The sequence below is a fragment of the Diadema antillarum genome, unplaced genomic scaffold (assembly GCF_040938485.1).
Source record: "Diadema antillarum isolate AM-2024a unplaced genomic scaffold, OU_Dant_1.0 seq00001237_RagTag, whole genome shotgun sequence".
Lineage (NCBI taxonomy): Eukaryota > Metazoa > Echinodermata > Echinoidea > Diadematoida > Diadematidae > Diadema > Diadema antillarum.
Genome location: NW_027272024.1, coordinates 409096 through 434715, shown reverse-complemented (window position 1 = coordinate 434715; position 25620 = coordinate 409096). Strand labels below are relative to the sequence as shown.

Here is a 25620-nt window from a genome sequence, read left to right as displayed (position 1 = left end):
AGTGAGAGTAAGGTGAGTGAAAGGAGTTACACAGCTGAAACTTCTTCACAAGCGAACAAGTAAAACTGGCATGCCATACAATGGAAATAGTCATTTCCACAGTGTGATCCACCAAGATCAAAGGGTACAGAAAATGCAAATGCAAGTAAACATGATTGTGGCACTCTGCCAAGGAAGCTTTTCATGAACATAACATGTTCCATTAAGCCTCAGATCGAAGTCTGAATATAAAGCTTCTTTATCCCCATTAATTTTTTACAGGCTAGTAAAGAGAATGGTGACAACAGCAAGTCAGAAAATGGCAGTACTGAGACAGAAAAAGGTGCAAAGAAGAGCAAAAAGACAATTAAGATGCGTGACCTTACCATCACATCCGTCATTGATGAACTGAATGTGAACCAAGTCAACTTGTTCCAAGAGAAGGAGGTGAGATATTTCGATGTTGCTTTGTGTAGACGTGATTTTTTTTTTTTTTACAATTTTGTCCTGCCAAGAGAGTTCAAAGTTCAAAGGGTATGCATTTGACTTAATGCCGCAGCGTGTATTTGCCAAGCTCTCAGTGAGAGGTGAAGCAGGTTTGCTCTATGTGTTTGGGCTGTTGCTCCCAGTAAATTGTAATTCCATCATAAGTTACTGCATAGGAGATGGCTATTTTGCCTCTTTCCACCATAAATATGTATAAGACATTATAAGCAGTAACTGGTTCCTCTGGTGTCTGGACCAGGAATTTCTGTGCTTGTTCATTTTCTGTAGGCTAGTAATGTGATATTTTAGGACAAGGAAATTTTCATACATTTTGCACTATGTGATACTCTGCAAGAAAATTAGGGCAAGCAAATATTTTGCTGTATTTCATGCTCAAGAATTGACACTACATCTGTATATATGCATTGACAGCATTATTCTTCATAGTAGCCAGAGTGCAAAGAGTTATGGTGTATAATTTCAACTTTAACAGTGAGAGATGTTCAAAGAACTAAACTGCAGAACTGAAAAGCATGCCTCAGCAGTTACCAGTCGATTAAAGCTGGGTGAAGATACTATCAGCTCATCCCTAACTTTGTCAGGAATATTGCATATTACAATGTTCTTGTGCTAAATCCAGTCCTTTGGACATTGTTGAAATGACAATCACGTGTGAGGAGCTATTGCAGCTCAGTAGATAAGATCAGGATCTCTCTAGCTGGAGGTCTGTGGCCCAAGTCAACTGATGAGTGTTTTTGACCTCAGGCAGGGTACTTTATCATCACCGCCTAGTCTGTAGGGGAGTACTTCAAGCTGCTGGTCTCATGGGAACTCCCTCAGAAGCACTCTCTACAGTGCATTCCCGTTACAACGAACATGGTTTAGCAATATTGCGGTTACAACAAAGTAAAATTTCAGGACCAAACATTATCAGCTCTTTATTTTCTGTTGTTTGTTTGTTTGGTTATAGCGAAATGTCGATATAACGAAAGATCAATGGTCTTCTCTCTGTCACTTTGCAGGGGAAAATGATTGCACAAGACCGGCAGGAAAAGGAGAAGAATGATGCCAAAAATAGTGTTGAGGAGTATGTCTATGACATGAGAGACAAGCTAAGTGAGCAGCTGGAGCTTTATGCCTCAGAACAGGTTTGTACTAGCTCTCTGGGAGGAAAGTGTCATCTACTGATCAAACATAGTGATTATGACACTGCAGTTTTGCTTGTCTGTGGTACAGTGATGCATGCAACATGGATTGTGATTTGGAGTCGCCCTAATGGTAATTGTCATTGTAAGCTGGTCTTGACATTAGTGGTTGCCCAATGGCCCACTAATAATTAATGTTGGGCCACCAAACTTCTGAAATGGCTATCTCTTAGTTGCCCAATCAGGCAGCTGAAGTTTAAGATGACTTTGTATATTTCCTTTTACTTTGGGTCACTGCATTTCTTCTTTGGGCCACCAATACATCATATTTAAATATTTTAGTGGCCTAAATGGGCCACAAGAGACTGTAGTGTCAAGCCCTGGTAAGAGATTGAATTTGAGCTCTTGAACTATGTGGTATAATCTAATATGTGATAGGTCCATTTAAATGCTGCATTGTCTTTCTGGTACACAGTTGTCTTTTGTGTAATCCTTATCAATACTGATAATGTTGGACCTACAAGTATATTTGCATGACATTTGAGAGGTGATGCAACTTTTGGGATTGTTCATCAAAGAGATAAGCTTAAATTATTCATTACCTTCAACAGTACAATACAAGGAGTAAACTTTCTGTCTCTTCTCAGGCAATGATTTATTTTGACCTGTATTTCTTCATTATCATCGTATGTACTGTAAAATATGATATATTCGCGGCATGAATTTTTTGCGAATTGGAGCCGAAGGCCTTTTTTGCGGCATGAAATTTTCGTGAACTGCCACTGGCATTCAATGCATATAGTGTAGACAAGAACTTTTGCATGCATTTTGATTTTGCAAATCTTGGCGCTCATGAAATTCACGAAATTAAAATGCACGCGAACATTCCTCGTTTTACAGTATAGGAGATACAACTGAACAGTGAAGATTACTTTACATCTTGCAAATTATATCAAATGGTACTTAAAGTTAGGGTTAAAGTGTAATCACGATGCAACATGAAGTGCATAGTATAGCCATATGTGAGCAAAATGATGTGAAAGTCAATCCATTCTCTGAGCTTTGCTGTGGTGTGGCCTCTGCCTTCAGTCCCTCCTAATGGTTACCTCTAACATGTAAGTGTTTTACTGACAACCCTGAGGTGATCTGTAGGGGCTGGGATGGGGGTACCTCAGCCAGCAGGGAAACCCTGACAGTAGACATTAGCTGCCTGGTCCTTCTCAGGACTAGACTGGATGTCTTTCTGTCTTGGTTTCTTGAACCCATTGAAGATTGGCATGGTCTGATTGCTGGAGTCAGTCACTTCTTTGTCTAGAGGGGTAGTTTGAAGCAAACTAGATTAATCCTCTTGTTGAAAACATGTAGGTCTGTGAAATGTAGCACTGGAGTTGATGTTTTTTTGCTGTCAGACAACTCACCTCTGTTATGACCTATTTCTCATCCATGATATTATGTCCGGTTGAAGATGAGTTAATATTTCAGTGTTTAGATACATTTGAAGTTGAGTGATGTCAAGAAATTTACTTCTTTATTTCTTTCCTGTAGGAAAAGGAGGCATTCCGAGCATTGCTAAATGAAACAGAGAACTGGTTGTATGAAGATGGCGAAGATGAGGCAAAGAATGTCTACCAATCAAAGCTGACTTCATTACAGGTGATCCTTGCTCCTAGTTTCCAAGCTGTTGTCTTGAACCAAGGGTTCACATTTTAAGGTCCCCACCTTGAGAGTGGGTGTGTGAGTGGTATTGTTTGTGAATGAGCAATTGTGTATAAAATCTAATAGACATATATATCTAACAGTTTAAAAAAGAAATAGCAAGCATGATTATCATTGCTATTTTATTTAATGTAAAAAAAAAAGCTTCATTTGCATAGTAATATTATATAGTAGATATCATCTTAGGTTTAGATTCCTATTATGTGATTGTGTGAGAGGTCCGTAGAAAGGTAATTACAGTTCACTTCGTGACATACTAGAAATGACAGTGGACTTAATAAACATGTCTGTAGACTACAGCATATCATTCCTGAGCTGCTAATTTTTGAACTAATTTTCATGCTTCCACCAAAAAGTTCGCCAGATGCATTATGTTATTCAGGTTCTGTCCGTCCGTCTGTCCTGTCCTTACGTCAATCCAGAATTGTTTGAAGTATCCTAATGAATTTGGCATACATTGTAGGCATGTATCAGTGGACCAAACTGCCTGTCATGTTGTGGGTTACATGTGCTGAAGGTCAAGTTCAAATTCTACAATTTCACTATTTCCTCCATACATGTATCTCTGTGATATGTGAAGGTATTTTCATGAAACATATTGTATGCATGTACCATGGTATTGCCAAATGAAGATTTCTTCTGAGGGAAAGTTTTGGGTCATATGTTTGAAGGTCAAAGATCAAATGAAAATTTCTAAAATATCTCCCCCTCCTCCAAATCTCGGAAATAGCTCATTGTTTCTTTATGACATTTAAAACACAAACATGTACTGTCTGACAATGATTCTCTAAGTAAATTTGTGGTCATGGGGTCAAAAGTTAAAATTATATTGAATGCTTGGCATATACGTGCATTAGTGCACAATGATTGTGTAGGGAAAGATTTAGGTCATGGGGTCAAAGTTGTTACCCTTTCATTCTCAGTACCTCTGTACACTCTTTCATTTTGCAAAACCCTTTTTATAACCATGTTACCCCCCCCCCCCCCCCCCCCCCCCATCCCCTAGCCTCCAAATTAGAGAATCTTCAAAAACAAAACAAAGTAAAAAGGAAAAAAAAAAAAAGATCTGTGAGACCAGAAAAGTTCTACATCAATGCTTTAGTTGGGGGGGGGGACTTTTTTTATGGCAGATCCAAGGGTTGCCCCTGCTGGGGCCGGGAACAGGTAGGAGACCATTTTTAACATTTTGATCTTACTTTTGAAAATGCTTGGTCAAAGTTTCCACAAATTTGGGTCCTTAAGAATGTATCAAAGGAGAACTTGTGATACTCAGGTGAGCATGAGACTGTGTGGGTCTCTTGTTAGGTATAATGCTTGTTATTGTAAGTTGTTATGCCAGTCAGCTATTTATGCCAGGTTGATCTTGTGTTCTTGAGCAAGACATTTTCTCCACGATGTTCTCCTGTACAACTGAGTACCATTGAGCACCAGAGAGAGTCTGACCATTAGTGTGGTTTGATGTAGATTATATGCTCTCAAGAGTGGAAGTCTGGCTTGATCACTCACTGGCAGAAATATACTGTATACGCTGAAATTTTTGTGGTGGTTTATATTCACAAATAGGCTCTTAATCACAAAAATATTGACAAGAAAGAAGGCAAAAATTTGTTCCACATGCACTGTCCTAAGCCAGCACACTAGCATAGCAATATGAGGGGACTACTTGAAGCCTGGCCCCGATACCCTGCCTGCTCAAATCTTTGAATACTCGTCCTTTTTTTTGAGAGAGAGAGAGAGAGAGAGAGCTTTGATCACATTTCAAGCAATATTGTAACAAACCTGTTTGTTTGAGAAGACATACTTTCTTCTACATGTGTGTACATATGTACTATGTTTTCTTTTGCAATCGTCATAAAATTGAGAAGACCACAAAACACAGGATGGACAACTTACATAAATGTCTGATCAGCTGCCATTCGCAAAAATATCTACATGAAAATGTCAGCGGGTACAGTAGGTACAGGCTGGAAACCAATGACCATTGTGATAATATGTTGTAAAGCGCTTTTAGCACCTGTACATGGTAGACAGGCCCAGAATAACAATCATTCGTTCTATAAAGTTTTATAACCACACATTTGAGGTATACCAAATGACCCATGCTTCAACTGATTGCACATGATTCATTCCCCATCTAGAAACATGGCAATCCGATTGTCAGCAGGTACACAGAGGCTCAGGAGAGACCAGCAGCGTTTGAGGAGCTAGGGAAGGCACTGGTCGTCTACAGGAAAGTCTTGAACCAGTACGCAGAAGGGGTACGTCACTAGCTCTCTATTAAGGTTTATTTTCCAGATTGTTTTAAGAACCTGTTGGTGCAGAGAAAGGGAGGATTTTCTTAGAACAGCAAATAGTCTTATACTGAATTGCAAAGCTTAGATTGTAGAAAGTATTTAACAAATTGAGTTTTATCACATGGTTCATATAAATATGCGTATTTTTACTCTCAATGGCTAAAATCAATTTGTTTTATAGTATTATGCTTCAAAAAGGGTCTGCCACAAATTTTGCCGAAAAAAACAACAGAAACAAAAGGTCGAAAAAACAAAGAAATACATAAGAAATTCATAAAACAATAAAATAGATAAGAAATTAATTTTGATACCGATTTTTTTGTTAAGTACATTTGCTAAGAATGCTACAAAGAATATCTAGACCAAAAATGAGCACTTTTGGAGCTTTATTTACTGATTTAGATAAAAAAGTCTGGTTTCTTGCATAAATTAGCATAATTAATCAAAATAAAATAAAAGAAGACTATTTTGGAAAATTTAAATATACGATCTTGTAGATTACATCGCACACTACCATTGTGCAAATTTCCGCGGCGATCGCGCGATCCACGGCCGAGATCTTAAGGGGGGGCCCTTTAGGCCCCCCCCCCCCCCCCCAGTCTTTAGGACAAGTCCACCTTCATATACATGTGGATTGATTGAATGCAACAATATTATTAGAACACATCCTTGAAAGTTTGGGGAAAATCAGGCAATCCATTCAAAAGTTATGAATTCTTAAAGTATCTGCACAGTCACTGCTGGATGAGAAGACTACTACAGTGTATGATGTCATGTGCGTGCAATGACATAAAGAAAATTAAAAGAGAATTTCACAAAACTTCATTTTTTGAATAAAGTACGCATTTCTTCAACTTGTTACTGACATATGTTAAGGGTAATATTATTCCCCCTGCCTTCTGAAAGAGAGAAGTTAAGTGTTCTTTTGTTATGCTAGAAAAGTTAAAATATGTTGAATTTTCTTTGTTCTTTCTCTATATCGTTGTATGCATTGTGACATCACAAGCTATAGTAGACTTCTCATCCAGCCTTGAGTGAGCAGAAACTTCAAAAATGCATAACGTTTGAACAGATTGTCTGATTTTCCTCAAACTTTCACTGATGTGTTCTACTAATATTGCTGCGTTCATTTAGCCCACATGTTTATGAAGGTGAACTTGTCCTTTAAAGTCATTTTGGTTTATGACTGAGCTAGTAGTACATCTACATACTACAAACACTATAGCCATAGTCTCTTGTTCAGTTTGAAACCAGTGAATAATAAGTTCCTTTTTATTTCAGATCAATTCACTTACTTCTGTTTGTTCAACCATTATTTCCAATTGTATTACTGTCTGACATGGATGATTTAGAGATTCTTGTCACATATGTGACCACTCGGCTCAAAATGCACAAGAAGTCACAGATTAGGATTCTCTGTAATGGACCAAAACAGTCATTTTGGTCGACCGACTTAATTTTTTTAAAAGTTTATCTGAGGAGAGCAATCTCTTCTCTACCTACTGTCAAAATTTGGCAGCTTAGAACAGAATTGAACTTGAGATATACATAAGCAGTTTATGTTGACTGTATTTTTTTCAGACAGGTGCTGGCTTTCACTGTGATTTTCATTGATGCTATTCACAGCACACTTGAGTGACCCTAATCTTTAAATCCTATTTTTTCCCCTTTCTATGAAACTGCACCTCCTATTTCTCAATTATTTCACTCACTTTTTAATTGGGTTAGGATGGTCCAATTTTAACAAGTAACTGTAAGGCAAGAAATATTTGTGACGTTAAATTTTTGCGAATTGGAGCTGATGGCCTTTTTCGTGGCATGAAATTTTCGTGAATATCCACTGGCATTCAATGCATTTAGTGTAAAGAACTTTCATGTGCATTATAACTGTGCAAATCTTTGCTCTCGCAAAATTCCTGAAATTAAAATGTGCATGAAAATTTGCGGATTTACAGTATATATCATCTAAAAGCTTAGAGCTTTCTCTTTTAGAATATGTAGAAAAATGAAAATTAATATTTGCCTGCTTTTTGTGGGTTTAGAGTCGAGTGGTCACGTATAGCAGAGAGCACTTTATGACAGATAAAAGTGACATATACAACACAACCAGTCATTGATAAATATGCTAACAGCTACAGTAGGTTTATTTCTCTAGTACTGGGTGCATTGGAAATTGAAAATAGAGGATGAAATGTGGGAAATTTATGAATATTTTAATTTTCCAAATTCCAAAGCATTAGAAATGCCTGTAAAACTGCAGTTGACAAGTATCAAGATTAAATGTATGAATCTTTACTCAGGATGAGAAGTACGCCCACTTGGAGAAAGAAGAAATTGCCAAAATGGGGAAGGCTGTGACCGAGAAGGAAGAGTGGCGAAACTCCAAGGAAAATGCTCAGAACCAGCTGGCTATGCACCAGAACCCCACCGTCACCATTGCTCAGATTAGGACTGAGGTTGGGGTGAGTATCATGCATAGAAATATATACTAAGAACACTAGAGGGCGGACTCTGTAAAATCCCTGTGACCGATAGAAGGAGGCGTTCGCCATTTTGGTCCGGGCAAATTTCGACTAGCGACCTTACCGATAACGTATAGCGCTAGCGGAGCATGCAGGGAGATCGACGACGGGATGCAACGGCAGTAGGCTAGCGTCTATGCCAAGGTCTCCATCGGAGTTTGGAAATCGAAAATGTTCTTAAATTCGCAAATTCTACTTAAAGTAGCATAGATCTATGTTGCAAAATGCCTGGTTCATGTGCTGCTTTTGGATATGGTAGAAACAGGTGAAAAGAAGGATTAGCGGAGTTTCCTTTCACAAGTAACTAAAATTACATTTATAGTGTGTGTTAAACAGATTGATTCAAGACAACAAAAAAGAAAAAGAAAAGAAAAGGTCTTGCAAAATTCGTCAGGAGGCACTCCGCCCTCCCTCAGCCATTCTCGATCTACTATAGATAGCTAATACAGTACATAACTATATGCAAGTGAAAAACTCCCCCTTTTAAGTTTAAAAGTGCTCTTTTCTTAGTGCCCTTGAGCCCCCCCCCCCCCCAAAAGAAAATAAATAAATAAAAATAAAAATAAATAAATAAATCGTTCCTCCACCCTTTGCTATACCAGCAGTTCATTTTACTATGAAGATAGTGTGAGAAAAGCTTAGAATACGTAATATATGCCTGGTGACAGGACATATTATGCTCCGGCATTGATATCTTTCTGAAAATAAGATTCATAGCATCATTGGTCTGATTGGGCTTTTGGTTCAAGGCAGGGTGAGGATTAAGATTAGGGTTAGGTGTTATGATTTGGGTTAGGGTTTGTGTAAGCTTGAAGTTCAACATTAGCATTTCGAGCTTGAACTTAATATGTCGTGGAACCAATATGCCTACACGTACTTATAAAAAAGATTTATTTCATTTCCACCCCACCCCCCCCCCCCCCCAAAAAAAAAAGAGAAATTCAATGAAACACTCGTATACACAGGACTATAGAATGCGGTCCCCTCATACAGAAAAAAATATAATTGCAAAAAAAACAAATGCAAAAATTGACGCAGTGTATCACAAGGGGCACCCGGCTGTCTAGAGACCAAGAGAACCCTTTGTATTGCATGGACCATGGTCATGTTGGTTGACTTGAAAGTATTACCTTGTGGAGAATAAAGTAAAATTTTGTTTAATTTTCATTTTCTTTACCACTCATAATAAGAGATTGCTCGCAACTTAAAGGACAAGTCCACCTTCATAGACATGCCGGTTGAGTGAATGCAGCAATATTAGTAGAACACATTAGTGAGAGTTTGAGGAAAATCCGACAATCCGTTCAAAAGTTATGAATTTTTAAAGTTTCTGCTCAGTCATGGCTGGATGAGAAGACTACTATAGCTTGTGATGTCACATGAGTACAACGGTATAAAGAAAGTATAAAGAAAATTCACCTTATTTTCACTTTTCTCGCATAACAAAAGAACACTCGACTTCTCTCTTTCAGAAGGCAAGGGGAATAATATTATCCTTAACATACATCAGTCACAAGTCCAAGAAATGTGCACTTTATTCAAAAAGTAAAATTTTGTGAAATTCTCTTTTTATTTTCGTTATATCGTTGTACGCATGTGACATCACACACTGTAGTAGTCTTCTCATCCAGCAGTAATTGCGCAGATACTTTAAAAATTCATAACTTTTGAACGGATAGTCGGATTTTCCTCAAACTTTCACTGATGTGTTCTACTAATATTGTTGCATTTACTCAATCCACATGTACATGAAGGTGAACTTGTCCTTTAAAATTTTGAGTTGTTTCCTTCTCTCATCTCCGACCCCCTCATCTTCTTGCTGAAAGCCAATACGTGTTTGAGCGCTTGTGTATACGTGTTCACGTGTCCACCACTACTGCGCTGCCCGGACGCGATGTTTGTTTTTGCCCGGACAAAAAGATGGCGCGCGGCCTCTTCATCTCGGCACACGAGCACTGCGTACGCGCCACACGCAGTCCGCGCTCTATAATATTATTAGTATACATATGGTATCATGTCATGCTGCCCTCTACTGGCAGTGCTGCAGCAATTAACCAACTGACAGTGACACAGAGGGTGCTATTTAGCAACAGCTAGTATTAAGAAATTATTATGAAGAAGTTTGGTGATTGGCAAGGTCCAGGTCACATGATTTGGGACGAAACTTCAAGGCTTAGAGGCCATTTGTAAATAGAAATTATAACAAGAATAGGTATGAATCCAGGTGGTGGTTACCATGGCGCAGAATTTCAGCCACCTGAGGGTCATATTATTGAAGGAGTGTAGTGCATTTGTTGGAACACAAGATTATCACACAACTGTCGCAGGATTTGCACTTAACTGTATGCTAGCAAACAAAGTTTGAAGGAGTATATGTGACCGTGCACCTCAAAACGAACATAAAGTCGCACACACTGATTTTGCGTGAGGACTGAAAATAAGTGATATGGGTCAACCTAGCCGAACTTGACTGAAAGAGCGGGTCTTCTTTTATAATGCTAAAATTTGGTATCATAAAACGGGTGGGAAAGTGTGTTTTTTAGCAGTTTATTTAGAACATCAGTGTGATTAGGTGTGTCTTTAGAATCCCTTTTTCATTTCTGAAAAAAACCTTGTCCACACTCTTCACTTTCAACTCTTATAACTTTTGAAAGGATAGTGCTACTGCTTTGATTGGCATTGATTATGGACAGAATGTGTTTATGGGGCATGGTTAATTTCAGTTTAATCTGATAATCTCTTCATTGTTGTTACTCTGGTGGTTTAGATTCATCACACAGCCAGCACGGTTCGGTAAAGATTAAGCACTTGAATAGACACTGTACTTCAAGAGCCTCTTCTCAGTTCACACTTTTCCTGAGTTTGTGCTTTCTTTCCAAGATAGGTTAGGAGAGTCTATTTGATTTGAGTTATACATCATTTTAAAGCTTAAAGTCTGCTCTTTCAGAATATGGTCTTAACTAAAAATTCATGTCTGGCGACTTTTTGTTTGTTTTGAGGTGCAGGGTCACATATAGGAATCTGCATGTGGTGGCGCTGTCAGTCTGTTGCAAATGTTGCAGATTGAACTACTTTTCCAACTTTCAAGAGATTAAATGGAAAATTGACTCACATTTTGAACTTAAAGGCATTATTTACCATTTGCAGATGAAACAAAAACCCAGCTTTGAATTAAATTGAGTTGAATTGAAAGGGTATTTTATTGAGTAATGTCCATTGCAGCCCGCAGGCTGGATTGCAGACATTTTACAGAAATAAGCACGATACTATAAAATATGTACAAGATTGTATAAAATACATAGAATGAAAAATGAATATCAAACATATTCGTCACACAATATCAACATTCAAAACAAAAACACAATTCCCATTATACATATACAATTTCTAACATCACTATTCTCATTACCATAATAATCACGAAAACTTTAAAAATATCTGTAAATTCAACTTCTTTCTCATCTTCCTGTATGCTAGCAAACAAAGTTTGAAGGGGGTATATAGGAATCTGCATGTGGTGGCGCTGTCAGTCTGTTGCAAATGTCGCAGATTGAACTACTTTTCCAACTTTCAAGCTTTTGTGCTTCAATATAGCTCTAAAATGTAAGTTAGGGATAAAAACAACCAATGTAAAAATTCCAATCAGAATAATCAATGTTAAGTATTATTAAATATTCAAAATGTGAACAATAGCTATAATATTGTTTCTAGACTAAACCATCTATAGTTATGGTTTATTGAGAAAAATAGTGATATCTCCTGTTGTAGGTTTAATTGAGAAATTTCATGGTAGGATGTTTTATAATACAACTGACCTACACATGTGCATGAAATGTGATACTGTATACGCCATTATTTTCGCGAGGGTTTTATTTTCTCGAATTTCGCGAGCTTTGGGGTGATCGCGAAATTAAAGACACGCGAAAATATTACCCCGTCATACCTTATGTACAAATTGATGACAAGCGCTGGCCGGACCACCAGCGCGCGCGGCTGTCACGCTTATCTCGAAGGCAAAATGAAAGTCCCGATTGTTCCTATGGAGTTTTCATGTGTTAAAATTCGCGTAGCTCGAAAAAAACCAATTCGAAGTTCGGTTACCTCGAAGGGAAATCTCATGTGCCGATCTTAATTAACTTATTGTTTTTCCCAGCATGTTGCTCGAATTGAAATTGCAAACATCACTTAGCATTTCCGATGAAGCGCGCGTGGACAGCGAAGACATGTCACAAATCTTTTCACACTCGATTGTAAATATTCTGAGCCCAGAACGATCGTGCGCTCAGAGAAATACCCGGTACACAGCTGACAAGGAAAATCCCCAACACCTACTGTACCTATACACACGTACACGGTATGCATATAGCAGCCGTGCAAATGGAGTGCTTACAATAGCACTACGCCTTGCCCATCATCTTTCTTTGACCACTCTGTTTTGATTTGCGATCGTGATAGTCATGCCCTGCGCGTACATTTTCTTAACCGTCGTGGCGCACCTGCTTAGGTGTTGACAGTTATATCTTTGGCATTAATCACGGTCCACTGTCCAAACATCAATCTCCCGCTAGTGTTTTTTTTTTTTTTTTACTTTTTTCCTTTCACAAAGTTTGTTTCATTAATTCTCCTCCGAGAACGCAAGCTCTGAATATTTTTTTCCAGCAATGCGATTATGAAAATAGTGTGGTATATGATCTGGAAGTATAGGCCTAGCATAATAAAGAATAGTATAGATATGATTTAACAACAGTTTATTCTGATAAATTTCGAAGTAACGGAATAATACGCTGTACGATTTTCAGACAAAAAAAAGAAATCATCATGTATTTTGTTTACCCCTGTTTTGACTTGAATCTTTTTTGAGTTTTCGGTATTTTTTTTTCTTTTTTTTTCTAGCACAATCGTAAAGGCCCCTAAGATTGTTTCGCTTTTATTTTTAATGCGAACAATCCTCTTCGGTAAATGTTTATGATTACAGTAATAGCATTGTTCTCAGAAGCCATAGCCGGAATCTGATCTTGCAATATTACTCACTACTCAAGTTGCCCATCCTTCATGTACTGTGCTGCACTTATTCAGGGCTCGACACTTACAGTGGCCCGGCGGGGCCACCAAAACGCGTGTCGGGCCACCAAAAAAGTCGGATGTTTGCCTTTACTTTTGGAGATAAACAGCGGTAACAATCGGCCCCGAAAGTTGCTACAATGAATGTCAGATGATTGCTTTTAATTTTGGAAATGAATAACAGTAATATTAGACTCCATACGATACTAAAATAAATGTCGGATGTTTGCTTATACTTGAATAACGGTAAGATTCAGCTGTGTACGGTTCTTAAATTAATGTCAGATATTTGATTTTGCGTTTTGAAATAAACAAGGATAGCATTCGGCTCCAAAAGATACAAAAATAAATGTCAAACGATCCCTTAGACGTTCAGAAATGAATAACAATAGTATTCAACTCCGTATGATGTTTGCTTTTATATTCGAAAGTAAATAGCAATAACATTCAGCTCCGGAAGATGCTAAAATAAATTTCGAATGTTTGCTTTGACGTTCGGAAATAAATAATAATATTCAACTCCATACGATGATAATATGAATGCCGGATGTTTGCTTTTACGTTCGAAAGTACATAGCGATAACATTGAGCTCCGGAATAGGCTAAAATAAATGTCGAATGATCCCTTTTACGTTCGGAAATGAATAACAATAACATTCAACTCCGTACGATGATTAAATAATGTCGGATGTTTGCTTTTACTTTCGAAAGTAAATAGTAAGAACATTCGGCTCCGGAAGATTCCAAAATAAATATCACAGTCATGATGCCAAAATAAATGTCGGATATTTACTAGTATGCATTTCGAAATTAATAACACTAACATTCAACTGCGTTTGATGGTAAAATAAATGTCTGATGTTCGCCTTGACGTTCAACAATGAAAAACAGTAACGTTCAGCTCCATTCGATGATAAAATGATTGTCAGATAATTCATTTCACTTTTGGAAGTGGACAGCAGTATTATTGGGCTCCGTATGATAGTAAAACCAATGTCGGATGTTTGCTTGTAAATTTGGAAATGAATAACAGTAATATTCTGCTACGTATGATACTAGAATAAATAACAGATTGTTGCTTTTACATTTGGAAATGATTAACGGTATCAATCTGCTGACTGTGAGTGCTGCTGGTAGACTCATGGAAGACCGGTGCGTAGCGGTGCGACATTGCCGTTGCTCCCTGTAGCTCTATATAGATGTTCTTGGTGAGCTACATGTACACCCATAGGTTGTGCAAGATTTTAATACCCTATAGTTCGCAAAGCTAAGACTGTGATTCTTGTGTTAGATATTGTGTAAGAGATGATGACTTAGAGAAAAGGAGGAAAACGAATAGTGATCGAGGGGGTACCTACGCCGATGCGACAATGTACATTCAGCACGCATGTTCTGCAACCCTGTCTTGCACTCGATTACGTACCGGTATTTTCTTTTTGTTTTTATGGTGATAAGTGATTTAATTGTCCACCAGAAAACACTGATGAAAGAAGAACATCGATTTTCGTTCAATTCATTCATATTAAAGTCGATTAAAATCCAATTGACAAGCATACAAACAATCGGTAGGCACTGTAACAGATACCATGTTGAACATCGACAAAAATCTGATAAGTCGAAGAAAATTCGACGTACGCGTACCTCGAAGTTCGCGTACCTCGAACCAATTTCTTCAGTCCCAACTACTTCGAGGTATCCGGGGTTGACTGTATATACTAAAGCCATCTCTATGCACAGCACACCGGCCAGTACGTACAAACACTAGTACTGAGTACTGCAACTGCTGGCATCGTATACTACATACAGTAGTATGCTACGGTGCAGTACGATGATAAACATGCATTAAAATATGCAATCTCCGTGCTGCGTTACCCTACGCGAATGACCACCGGCTCGACTTGGTTGGGTACGGGTGCGTGAGGCCTAGGGATGCATGTAAAACTTTCGCTAGCACTAGCGCAGCTCTGAAACTTTGTATAGTCTGCATCTATTTGTTGCAACATGGTAGATACTTGTGAATGCTGTATGTGATTGTCTCACTGTAAGTTCCCGTAATTATTATTTCATTTTATAAATCTTCTACTGTGTCTTTTCTATTGTCATGTTTGGGAAGTCACAATTCGCATGCAAATGGAAAAACGTTACAAGTACAATGTACGTTGGCAAGTGTTTGAACGTGTTTCTCGGGCTTGGCGCGGCAGTAGACCCAACTACTACTAGTATCAATCGCGAATTTAACAACACGCGAAAATGCCACTGATACCGTGATTCGCGAAAATATCTGTACGCGAAAATATTGGCGTATACAGTAACTGGAACATTTTCAAAATCACTGCTCCCAATGGTAAACTGTACCTTTAAAAGGACTGTTTTGCGAGATATTTAGAAACCACTTATGAAATGTTAAAGAGCATACAATTCTAAGGGGAGTCAGAGGTTTATTTGATGAAAATTGGATTTGAAATGATCGAGGTATCAAAAAACAATGTGAAACAAAGAGATCCTAATAAAGTCGTGGCTTATCAATTTTATAAGGATCATTTTTTTTAGATATCTCAGCCATTTCAAGGCCAATTTTCATCAAATAAATGTTGAATCCTTCTTGAATTTACATGCTCTTTCGTATTTCATAAGAGGTTTCTCATTATCTCACACACACAAAAAAATGTTATAAATCTGAATCCTCACCTCAACCAGTACTGTACAGTCCCTTTAATGTAAAGTTGTGCAACTTACTTTTTTTTTGTCTGTTGTGCATTGCCATAGTAACAACACATCATAGTCTCAAAATCAAAGTGAAAAGCTTGCAGATCTAACTACCCCAGATTTCAAGCGATTCAAATGAAATTTGGCATGCAAGTTGAGCTCAATGTGATGTTGTGCAAGACACATTTGTCAGCAGTAGCAAAAGTAAGTTGCCATGGGAATGGTTCATTATGTCTCCAAAATCAGGCAAAAAGCTTGCTTGGATATGTCATATAAAGTTGTGCAGGACAAAATTGTAAGTATAGCTGAAGTGCATCGTCATGGTTACAGTGTATTTTGATCCCAAATTGGGGAAAAGCCTTGCAGTTAGAACTTCTCCAGTTTTCAAGCGGTTCAAATCAAATCTAGTTTGTGTAGGATGTTGTACACTGACATTTTGATACCTTTAGTGATAAAGATTGTTTGAGAAGTGAACTTTGTTATTTTATTGCATCAAATGTTTGTGAATTGTCATATGCAGACCTTGAGGGCAGTGTGCGATCCCATCATGAACAAGCCAAAGCCAAAGCCAAAGGAGGAACCTCCAAAGGATGAGGGGGCAAAACCAGACGACACAGCAGCAAGCAAAGAGGGCGGTGCAGCTGACAATAAGGAGGAGAAGATGGAAGAAGATGGACAGCAAACCACACCGAGTGAAGACAACACCAAGGGTGACACTGGACAGCCTGACCCTGAGATGGAGCTGGATTAATGTAAATTACTCACAAGGATAGCTTGGAAGGACAACTGTCAGATATACTCATTTGTTCAGTGTTCTTTCTGTTTTAACCCCTTTATCCTAAATATTATCTTTGTACACTGGGAGGTTTTTGCTGACCTGTGAAAATGGATATGTCAACATTAAGGTCAAAAGGTAGTTATTGGATTTTACTCTCTTTTTTATATTCTTTGGACTCCACAGTCAGACAAATTATTTTGCTGCACAAATGTGTGGATGATTATCAATATAATATATTTCTTGCAATAGGAGATTGATGAAGAGAATCAGATTTGTCATGAGCATGTAGTTTATGTATCTGTTGTACAGCTTCCTATGTGAAACAGCTAAGCTGGGTGTAAGTCTCTTTGCTTTCTCCAGACCTGTGATTAGTGTAATAGGTAGGAGCAGATACCAATAATTTCATAGATTATTTGACCAAAAAAAAAATTGAAAGATCTGTCAACATTGATGAAAGTGAAGTTAAAATTTTCATTTCACATGTTTGTGTTATCAAGAGTATTAAATGCTCACTAGTGTCATACAGATGCTGAACCTAATAGACGGATTTGAAACAAGCACTGGTATTTGTTGAGTTTATTTTGTGGAGATACAAGCAGACACACAGCACATTTTGCTAATTAGAGATTTCTGTGTTTTGTACAAGCTTCACAGTCATTCTAAGATAATTTATTTTTTGATTACAGTCACATGTCAGAGTTAAGCTGCACCGACACTGCAAAAGTGTTCGCACTCCAAGCAGAGAGTGTGATGTATGTAATCACTTTGTGAGAAGATGTGGCAATGATTATCACCTCATAGTGAAATTGATGGAGTTTGATACTGTGGGGTTGATGGTTATCGACTGATGGAAACTAATGATGACTCACGTGTTGGGGTGAGATGATGTTGCAAGCTTTGTACATGTATATATAGACATTGATATGTAATAAATATCCTGAACAGACCCCCTATATATTGTGTGATAATTGTGGAGCACATTGTCATACAAATCACTACACTATGCACCAGGCCACAATCACTATTTACAGAGTTTGTTTTGTGAGTGCAACCAATGTGGATGCATGTATCATATAGGGACAATATTGAGACCAAGTGGAGGGAAGTGCACGATGTCAGAAATTCTAGTCAGTCATGGCTGTAGATATGAAATGCTAATTTTGTTGTCCTCATTCTTGTTCAGCTGTTTCTGTGTGCATGTTCTTTGGCTTTGGCTGCACAATCATCTTTATCCCAAATAAACTTAGTAAGAATAATGTCTTGAAGGCAAACAGTAGCTTTAAAATCAATCCAGGATGTTCAAGCAGTCTCACTCATTCGTGGTTGATGTCCAGTATATCTCTATATTATTAGGGAAAAACAACAACAACATAACAAATGCATTCATGCTGCAGCTAAACAGTGAGTGGTTAAATGATATCAAGCACAACTTGATGTGCTGCTTCGTAGAATCTTAGACAATTGAAAAGAAACTTTCGACTTTAACACTTTTTTTTTTGGGGGGGGGGGGGTATTTGTGTCTTAAGTTTTCATTGCAAATGTGTGCCTACCACTGGAATGCTTGCAAGATATGATTTATCCATGCTGAGTTGGGAAATTTTACCTTCTTTTATTAGAAATTATGATTTTATTCGATTGAAAGGACAGCAGAAAGAAAAATATAAACCCTGCATTTATGTGCATAATGTCTGCTCTTTAGTCATATAATTAATTCATGCTGTAATCCTCTAAATAAATATTTGTTCAGGCTACACAAGCAATTTATCCTTATAAATGGCACAACGTGGAAGATTGATTCCATGTGCTGACTACTGCTAGTCAGCATGGAATGAATTTTATCATTTGTCCATTTTCAGGTATGTGTGTGAGTGTGTTTAAGTAAGTCAGACCACTTTACCAGGTTTTCACTCTGCTTTTTATGAGATGTTGGATCTTTTGCATACAGGGATGATGTCTCTTGCACAGGATCCTCTTACAGGGAAGAGAGTGTTTTTATGCCTCCGCCATGAAGAGTCGCCGGAGGCATTATTGTTTGTTTGTTTGTTTTAACTGGACCTCAAACTAGCTTATCTTTTGATTGTAAGGGAGATGCTACAAAGCCCTTACAGGCAGTTAGAAATAGTAGAAAACACAAGCAATCCAACAGTGAAAAAGTACAAATTAAACCTCAGATGTAAGTGTGCCATGTGATCTTACTGTGGAGTCCAGTCGGGTATTATCACTGAATACAATTGCCACAGATTTGCATAGATTAGATATGAAATCAGATGAGATGTCAGTTCCACCGTGGAATGTGGAGCATTTTGTACCGATATTGCATTGCTAACAATAATATGCTCCACATATAATTTGTCTCCAGATGTATTTATCTTTGATCCCCATGTGATGTATAGTGCTAAAGGTATCTTGATGCGCAGTGTACAGGATTTAATGGCATACATGAAGATATTTTGATTTTTTTTTTTTTTTCGTCTGGCTAGTAAATGACATGTTCTCTAAGGAATGTTGTGAATTCTTCGCATAGTGAGGAAGAAAATATTTGTTCAGTTGATGTATTGTAGCCCTGTTGAAATGTAGGAGAAAAACAATAAATTTGCTTGATGTGTATATTGTCAAGAAATGCCCATCCAGCATAATGATCATGAATTTTGGGTCTCTCTGATTTTGTTGTTGTTTGTGTGACAATAAATATGTACATCGTAGTGGAAAGTTTGGGTCATGGACCTGCTGCCCATGGACATTCATCACTCATTGATTATCCCATGTGCCTGTTTTTAACTTGCTTTCCTGCTTTGATCTCATTATTTCCGCCGACAGCCAGCCTAGATAAAGAAGACACCACTTTAAGATACTGTATCTTAAAACTACGGGGACAGAATATAATGGCTCTTTTTAAATCAAGAAAAATACAGTTACAGTTGGTAGTGTATATTCGGGAATTATCGCTCAAGCAATTTCATGTGCGAAATGTATGTACACATACTTTATAAGAGCAAGCAAATATTTTTGCATGTAGATTGTAATATGTAATTTGATTTTCCCCATTTTTTGCACATTGTTTCAAAGTAAACGTGGACAGTTACAGAAGACAACATGATGTCTTACCATTAATCAACATACATGCCTGGCCACAAATGTCCACTTCAGTAATTACCAGTTTTGTGACACAAGATTTGTCATTGTTTAAGGTTTGCTGCTCCCCATCATTGATGTTTATTTAAAGGCAGTTGAGTCTGAAAAGGCACCTTTTCCAAGCAGGACCAAAAGGAGGGAAACATTTTTTTTTTGCCAGTGACGATGTACGATTGCACAATCGTCCTTGTCCAAACATCTCAATGTACTCATCAAGATGCACATGATCGGGTGGTGGTAGTGAGGATGGGATCAAAGAAAGACCTCCGTTCATAGTCCATGGATGTAGTACATTTATGTGTAGGTCAGTGGTTGGGTGTTGTGTGTGTATGTGTGTGTGTGTGTGTGTGTGTGTGTGTGTGTGTGTGTGTGTGTGTGTGTGTTTGTGTGTGTTTGGGTTGGGTTTTTTTTGGGGGGAGGGGGATGTTTTTGTAGTCATGTGTGTGTTAAACATGTTTGTGAGCCAACACTATTTGATACACTGTTAAAACCCACTTGATGTCCAAGTTACATTTACAGAGTAGAGCAGAATTAAACAATGATACAGAAGCATATGTATACTGTATGATGAGATAATGAAATTTCCCCCTATTTTCTGGCACACAATACTTGAATAGTTGATGTAAACTCAAAGACAAATTATATCCACATCAAATTGCTCTGGAGTTCCAATGATTTAGCATTGAACATTTTATAAAGGGGAGGGGGTTCTTGTTGCTGAATCAGTGATAAAGAGAATGAATTCATGATAGGTCTCCAGTGGGAGAGTTTTGATAAGCAGTGACATGACCTTGTCAACTTTGCATATGTGATTGTGTCTAATATTGCTGCTGGTAGAAAATATTGCACAGGGGATCGTCGTTATAACGAGCTGCTTGGGACATCTGACATTGCCTCGTTATGTATCTTGTTATTTCAATTCAATTCCATTTAGTTCTTTATTTCCATCCAACAAAAGGTTATACAAATAAAAAAAAAATACATTTGATAAACCACATTGTTAACAATTTGTGAGAAATACAAATCATAAAGCCTAAAACAAAATATATGAACAAAGTAATAGAAAACATATATTTTGCAATGGTGACACAAAGTTGATAAATGTATAGCATTGGAAAAGAGTTATCGACTGAAAAGAGGAGCTTCTAAAAAGTATATCATTTGAAAAACAATACAAATATCGTATACAGGCGACGCCCGTCCTCGGGACCGGCAATTCTCTTGCATTATATCAAAATTTCATTAAAGCAAAACAGTAAAGTACAGTATGTCCCCAACAAAATTACAATCGGATTTTTGCAATTTTGCAATGATAACTTTCAGATACATTTGTAGACAAACTAACTCAAGATGGAAAATTCTATCACAATGGACAGAACTTTGAGGTAAGGGATTCCGGACATGCTCTACAAAAATCCTCATTTCTTTTTGACCACTGAAGCAAATCGGAGGGAGTTTTCTGCATGACGTGGGTAATAAGTTATAGTTTCATACCCTGAAATTGTATTTGGATTGATTCACTATTTTTAAAGTTATCATTGTGGAGGGTCCCGTTGTAATTTTTATTGGGACATACGGTATATAAAGATAAAGATGATTTTGGGAACTGACGTCTTCCTACTTGTAACAAGAATTGTTTTAACCATGTTCGTTATAACAGGAGTGCATTGTATATCCAAATGTGTATATCTACAATTAGAACATTTTATAACCAATATGTATGTTGCAGGTAATAATGATAATGATAATAATGATAATAGATAGATTATGGATAGTACAGGTATGCAAACTTAAAATGAGATAAATGTTACAGAACAGACACTATTCTTTTAGTCGTGTGTACCTGGACAATTCTACAATAAAACTACAATCCATACAAAAACACACAAGTGATCACGCGAATAAAAAAGGAAGAAAAATAAAAAATTCACACTGGAGCAAAAGACGGAATATTGTAGTAGAATGAAAAAACACATAGACATTATAACACAATAAAGGTGAAAGAGAAAGGAGAAGGGGCAGAGAAGCAAGGAGCGAGGTTTGTGACCACTCCATCGATCGCCAGGACAGGTGAAAGTACGAACAAGTTGTATGTAGGTATGCAGTGGCGTATCTAGGGGGGGGGGGGGGGGGGGCAAGGGGGGCACGTGCCCCGGGCGCCACTCCTTGGGGGCGCAAAAAACGGGGAAAAAAAGCGAAGAAGAAGAAGAAAAGAAAAAAGAAGAAGAAGAAAAAAAAAAACTCGCCCGGAAAGGGGGGGAGGGAGAATGGTGGGGGGGGCAGAAAACCAAATCAAACAAGATAAAAACAAAACATGATGATGACGCGGACAAAATGACAATGTTTATTGTGTTCACACAAGAATTCCTTGTTCCGTAAGCTGAAATACAAAAATTTTCGGCGCGCTCGCTGCGCTCGCCCGCCAAATATAATTATATAAAAAAGAAGGTAAGAACAAAACTTGATGATGACGCGGACAAAATGACAATGTCTATTGTGTTCACACATGTCATTTAATATTTAGCAGGCAAAATGTTTCACTGAACAGCGGCTGCAATTTCTTTCGTTCTGAAGCGATCGCCAATTGGATCAAAAGGCGCCAACGGTTTCGAACATACGGGGGGGGGGGCGCAAAAAACCCCCAAATCAAACAAGATAAGAACAAAACGCAATGATGACGTGGAAATATACAAATTTCGGCTCACTCGCTCGTACTAATTTAGAGTATTTTTTCAAGTCCTCAGTTTGGTGGTATAAATCGTTATCTATAAGGCCGTCACTATATCTTGATTAGAATTGTAAGATTTAATAAGCAAAAAATGACAAGAGTTCCATGTTTAGTAAGCTGAAATATAAAAATTTTCGGCTCGCTCGCTGCGCTCACTCGCCAAAATTTATCAAAAAAAGGAAGAAGAAGATAAGAACAAAACGTGACGACGCGGACAAAATGACAATGTCTATTGTGTTCACACATGTCATTTAATATTTAGCAGGCAAAATGTTTCACTGAGCAGCGGCTGCAATTTCTTTCGTTCTGAAGGCGATCGCCGATTGGATCAAAAGAAGGCGCCAACGGTTTCGAACATAAGGGGGGGGGGCGCGCAAAAAAAAAATCAAAAAAGATAAGAACAAAACGTAATGATAACGCGGAAATATACAAATTTCGGCTTCAGTTTGTTGGTATAAATCGTTATCTATAAGGTCGTCACTATATCTTGATTAGAATTGTAAGATTTAATAAGCAAAAATGACAAAAATTCCATGTTTTGTAAGCTGAAATACAAAAATTTTTGGCTCACTCGCTGCGCTCGCTCGCCAAAATTTATATATATATATATATATATATATATATATATATATATAAAAAGAGAGATAAGAACAAAACGTGATGATGACGCAGAAATATACAAATTTCGGCTCACTCGCGCGCACTAATTTAGAGTATTTTTTTAAAGTCCTCAGTTTGTTGGTATAAATCGTTATCTATAAGGCCGTCACTATATCTTGATTAGAATTGTAAGATTTAATAAGCAAAAAATGAAAAGAATTCCATGTTTTGTAAGCTTAAATTAAAAAATTGTCGGCTCGCTCGTTGCGCTCGCTCGCCAAAATTTATATATTTATATAAAAAAGAGAAATAAAAACAAAACGTGATGATGACGCAGAAATATACAAATTTCGGCTCACTCGCGCGCACTAATTTAGAGCATTTTTTAAAGTCCTCAGTTTGTTGGTATAAATCGTTATCTATAAGGCCGTCACTATATCTTGATTAGAATTGTAAGATTTGATAAGCAAAAAATGGCAAGAATTCCATGTTTTGTAAGCTGAAATACAAAAATTTTCGGCTCGCTCGCTGCGCTCGCTCGCCAAAATTTATCAAAATTCGCTACATTTAAATCACCCTCAAAAGACCCCTTTTAAGTGCTTGAAAAAAGCATATCATGTAGACTTTGTTTAAAGTCCCTACTGGGATGGGGTTGGGGTTGAACACTTTTTCAGAAATTAGAGGCGCAATTTTCGCGCTTGCCCCGGGCGCCGTTTCCCCTAGATACGCCACTGTAGGTATGTAGAAAGCAATTATTTTCTCAGTTCGTCAGTCTTTGTCATTGGCTCGTGCATCAATACTTACGCATTAAAAAGCATTGCACAACTGAGCCGTTACAGTTACCATATCCTTGGGAGAAGGGCTGGTTCTCTATATCCAGAGTGAGGGGATCAGCTCCCTCTGCCTCCCTAGCTGTCTCCCTCTGTCCCTGTACGCTGTACTTTCTCCTATTTTTCTCGAAGTTCCCTGCCTGCTAGGTTGTGTAGGTCAGATAGGTCTGATAGGGTAAAGGCGCCTGCCCCCAGGAAAGGCCGAGACATCACTGGTGTTGACATGGGGTTCATAACCCTATGTTGACGGGAACGGCGTAACCAGGCAGGTCAAACTTCGAATTTCCTACTGTCCCCTTTCCTACAAACTCTCTCATTGAGTCTTGAATCGTTGTTAATTGCGATTAGGAATTGCTAGGAATAAGATCTAACCTAGTATGAGAAGGCAACTCAGGAAACCCGGGTCCCTTTGTCACCAGCCGTCATGCCTCGGCATTCCGTTGGATCTTGAACTAAGGGATCTGAGAGTGTCAACATAACAGTCGCGCGGTGTTTGGCACTTTAATCTTAGCGAAGGCGAGACTATCCATTAATGTGTATCCTTATCTGACCATCTTTATAATGGTCCAGTATGCAGATTATGTGTTGAAAGACCTGCGGCGATGGATTAACGGCGACGGCAGTAGGACTAAGAATCTGGAAGCTGCTAGTCAGATGTCTACACGTAGGCGGCCGAAGTTAGATGGTCGTGCGGTGCATGCAATTTGGGGACACAATGTCTGCAAGGCAGCTGCTTCGGCGTCCAGGCTGCTCTATTTAGAGATGCCACAGCCTGCCCGCAATGCGGGAAGCCCCTAGAAAAGGTGGGGTAAACAACGGGTGTTCCCAGATTCAACCTGGGTGGGTGACCACGCCCATCGGGTCTTCAAATCAGTGGTCGAATCAACAAAAGAAGACACAGTCTGAAAGTAGCCACATGGAATGTACGTACTCTACTTGACAAGAAGAAGTCTGACAGGCCAGAGCGACGCTCAGCCCTGTTGGACAGAGAATTGCACAGATATGGTATTGACATTGCAGCCTTGCAGGAAACCAGAATGAAGAGTTTTGGGCAGCTCAAGGAGCAGCATTATACTATCTTCTGGTCAGGTCATCCACCCGAGGGGCCAAGTGAGGCTGGAGTCGCCTTTGCAATCTCAAACAAGCTTCTAAGAAATGTACACTCTCAGCCCAAACCAATATCACCTAGGCTGATTCAACTACGTGCAAACGTAGATAAGCAGCAGCATATTACCATAATCTGTGCTTATGCCCCTACAATGACCAACAATGATGACATCAAAGAGCAGTTCTACAGCCTTCTTGCTGAAACCCTCAGATCCATCGAGAAATCAGACAAGATCCTTGTTTTGGGTGACTTCAATGCCCGTGTTGGCAGTGATCGTGCTGCTTGGGGAAATGCCTTAGGCAAATTTGGCAGAGGGAAGATGAACAGCAATGGTGAGCTTCTTTTGTCATTGTGTACAGAGTATGATCTTGCTGTGACCAACACATACTTCAACAACCCAGACAAGTGGTTCTACTCATGGTCTCACCCCCGATCTAAGCATTGGCACCTGCTAGACTATGTGTTGACTCGAAGACAGGATGTCAAGGATGTCTGCAGCACAAGGGCAATGAGGGGTGCTAACTGTGATACTGAC

The 25620-nt window shown here is 38.4% G+C and overlaps 1 protein-coding gene across 1 annotated transcript in view; it reads left to right on the top strand.

Annotated features, from left to right (window-relative positions):
* The window catches only part of LOC139745163 (97 kDa heat shock protein-like), a 65796-nt gene extending 47069 nt beyond the window's left edge, over nt 1-18727 (top strand). The window contains exons 13-18 of the mRNA XM_071655575.1: nt 262-426; nt 1488-1613; nt 3156-3263; nt 5465-5584; nt 7921-8082; nt 16430-18727. Coding sequence (XP_071511676.1) covers nt 262-426; nt 1488-1613; nt 3156-3263; nt 5465-5584; nt 7921-8082; nt 16430-16660 — 912 coding nt within the window. The 3' untranslated portion in view covers nt 16661-18727. The remainder of the gene's footprint in view (nt 1-261; nt 427-1487; nt 1614-3155; nt 3264-5464; nt 5585-7920; nt 8083-16429) is intronic.
* Nucleotides 18728-25620: the final 6893 nt, after the last annotated feature.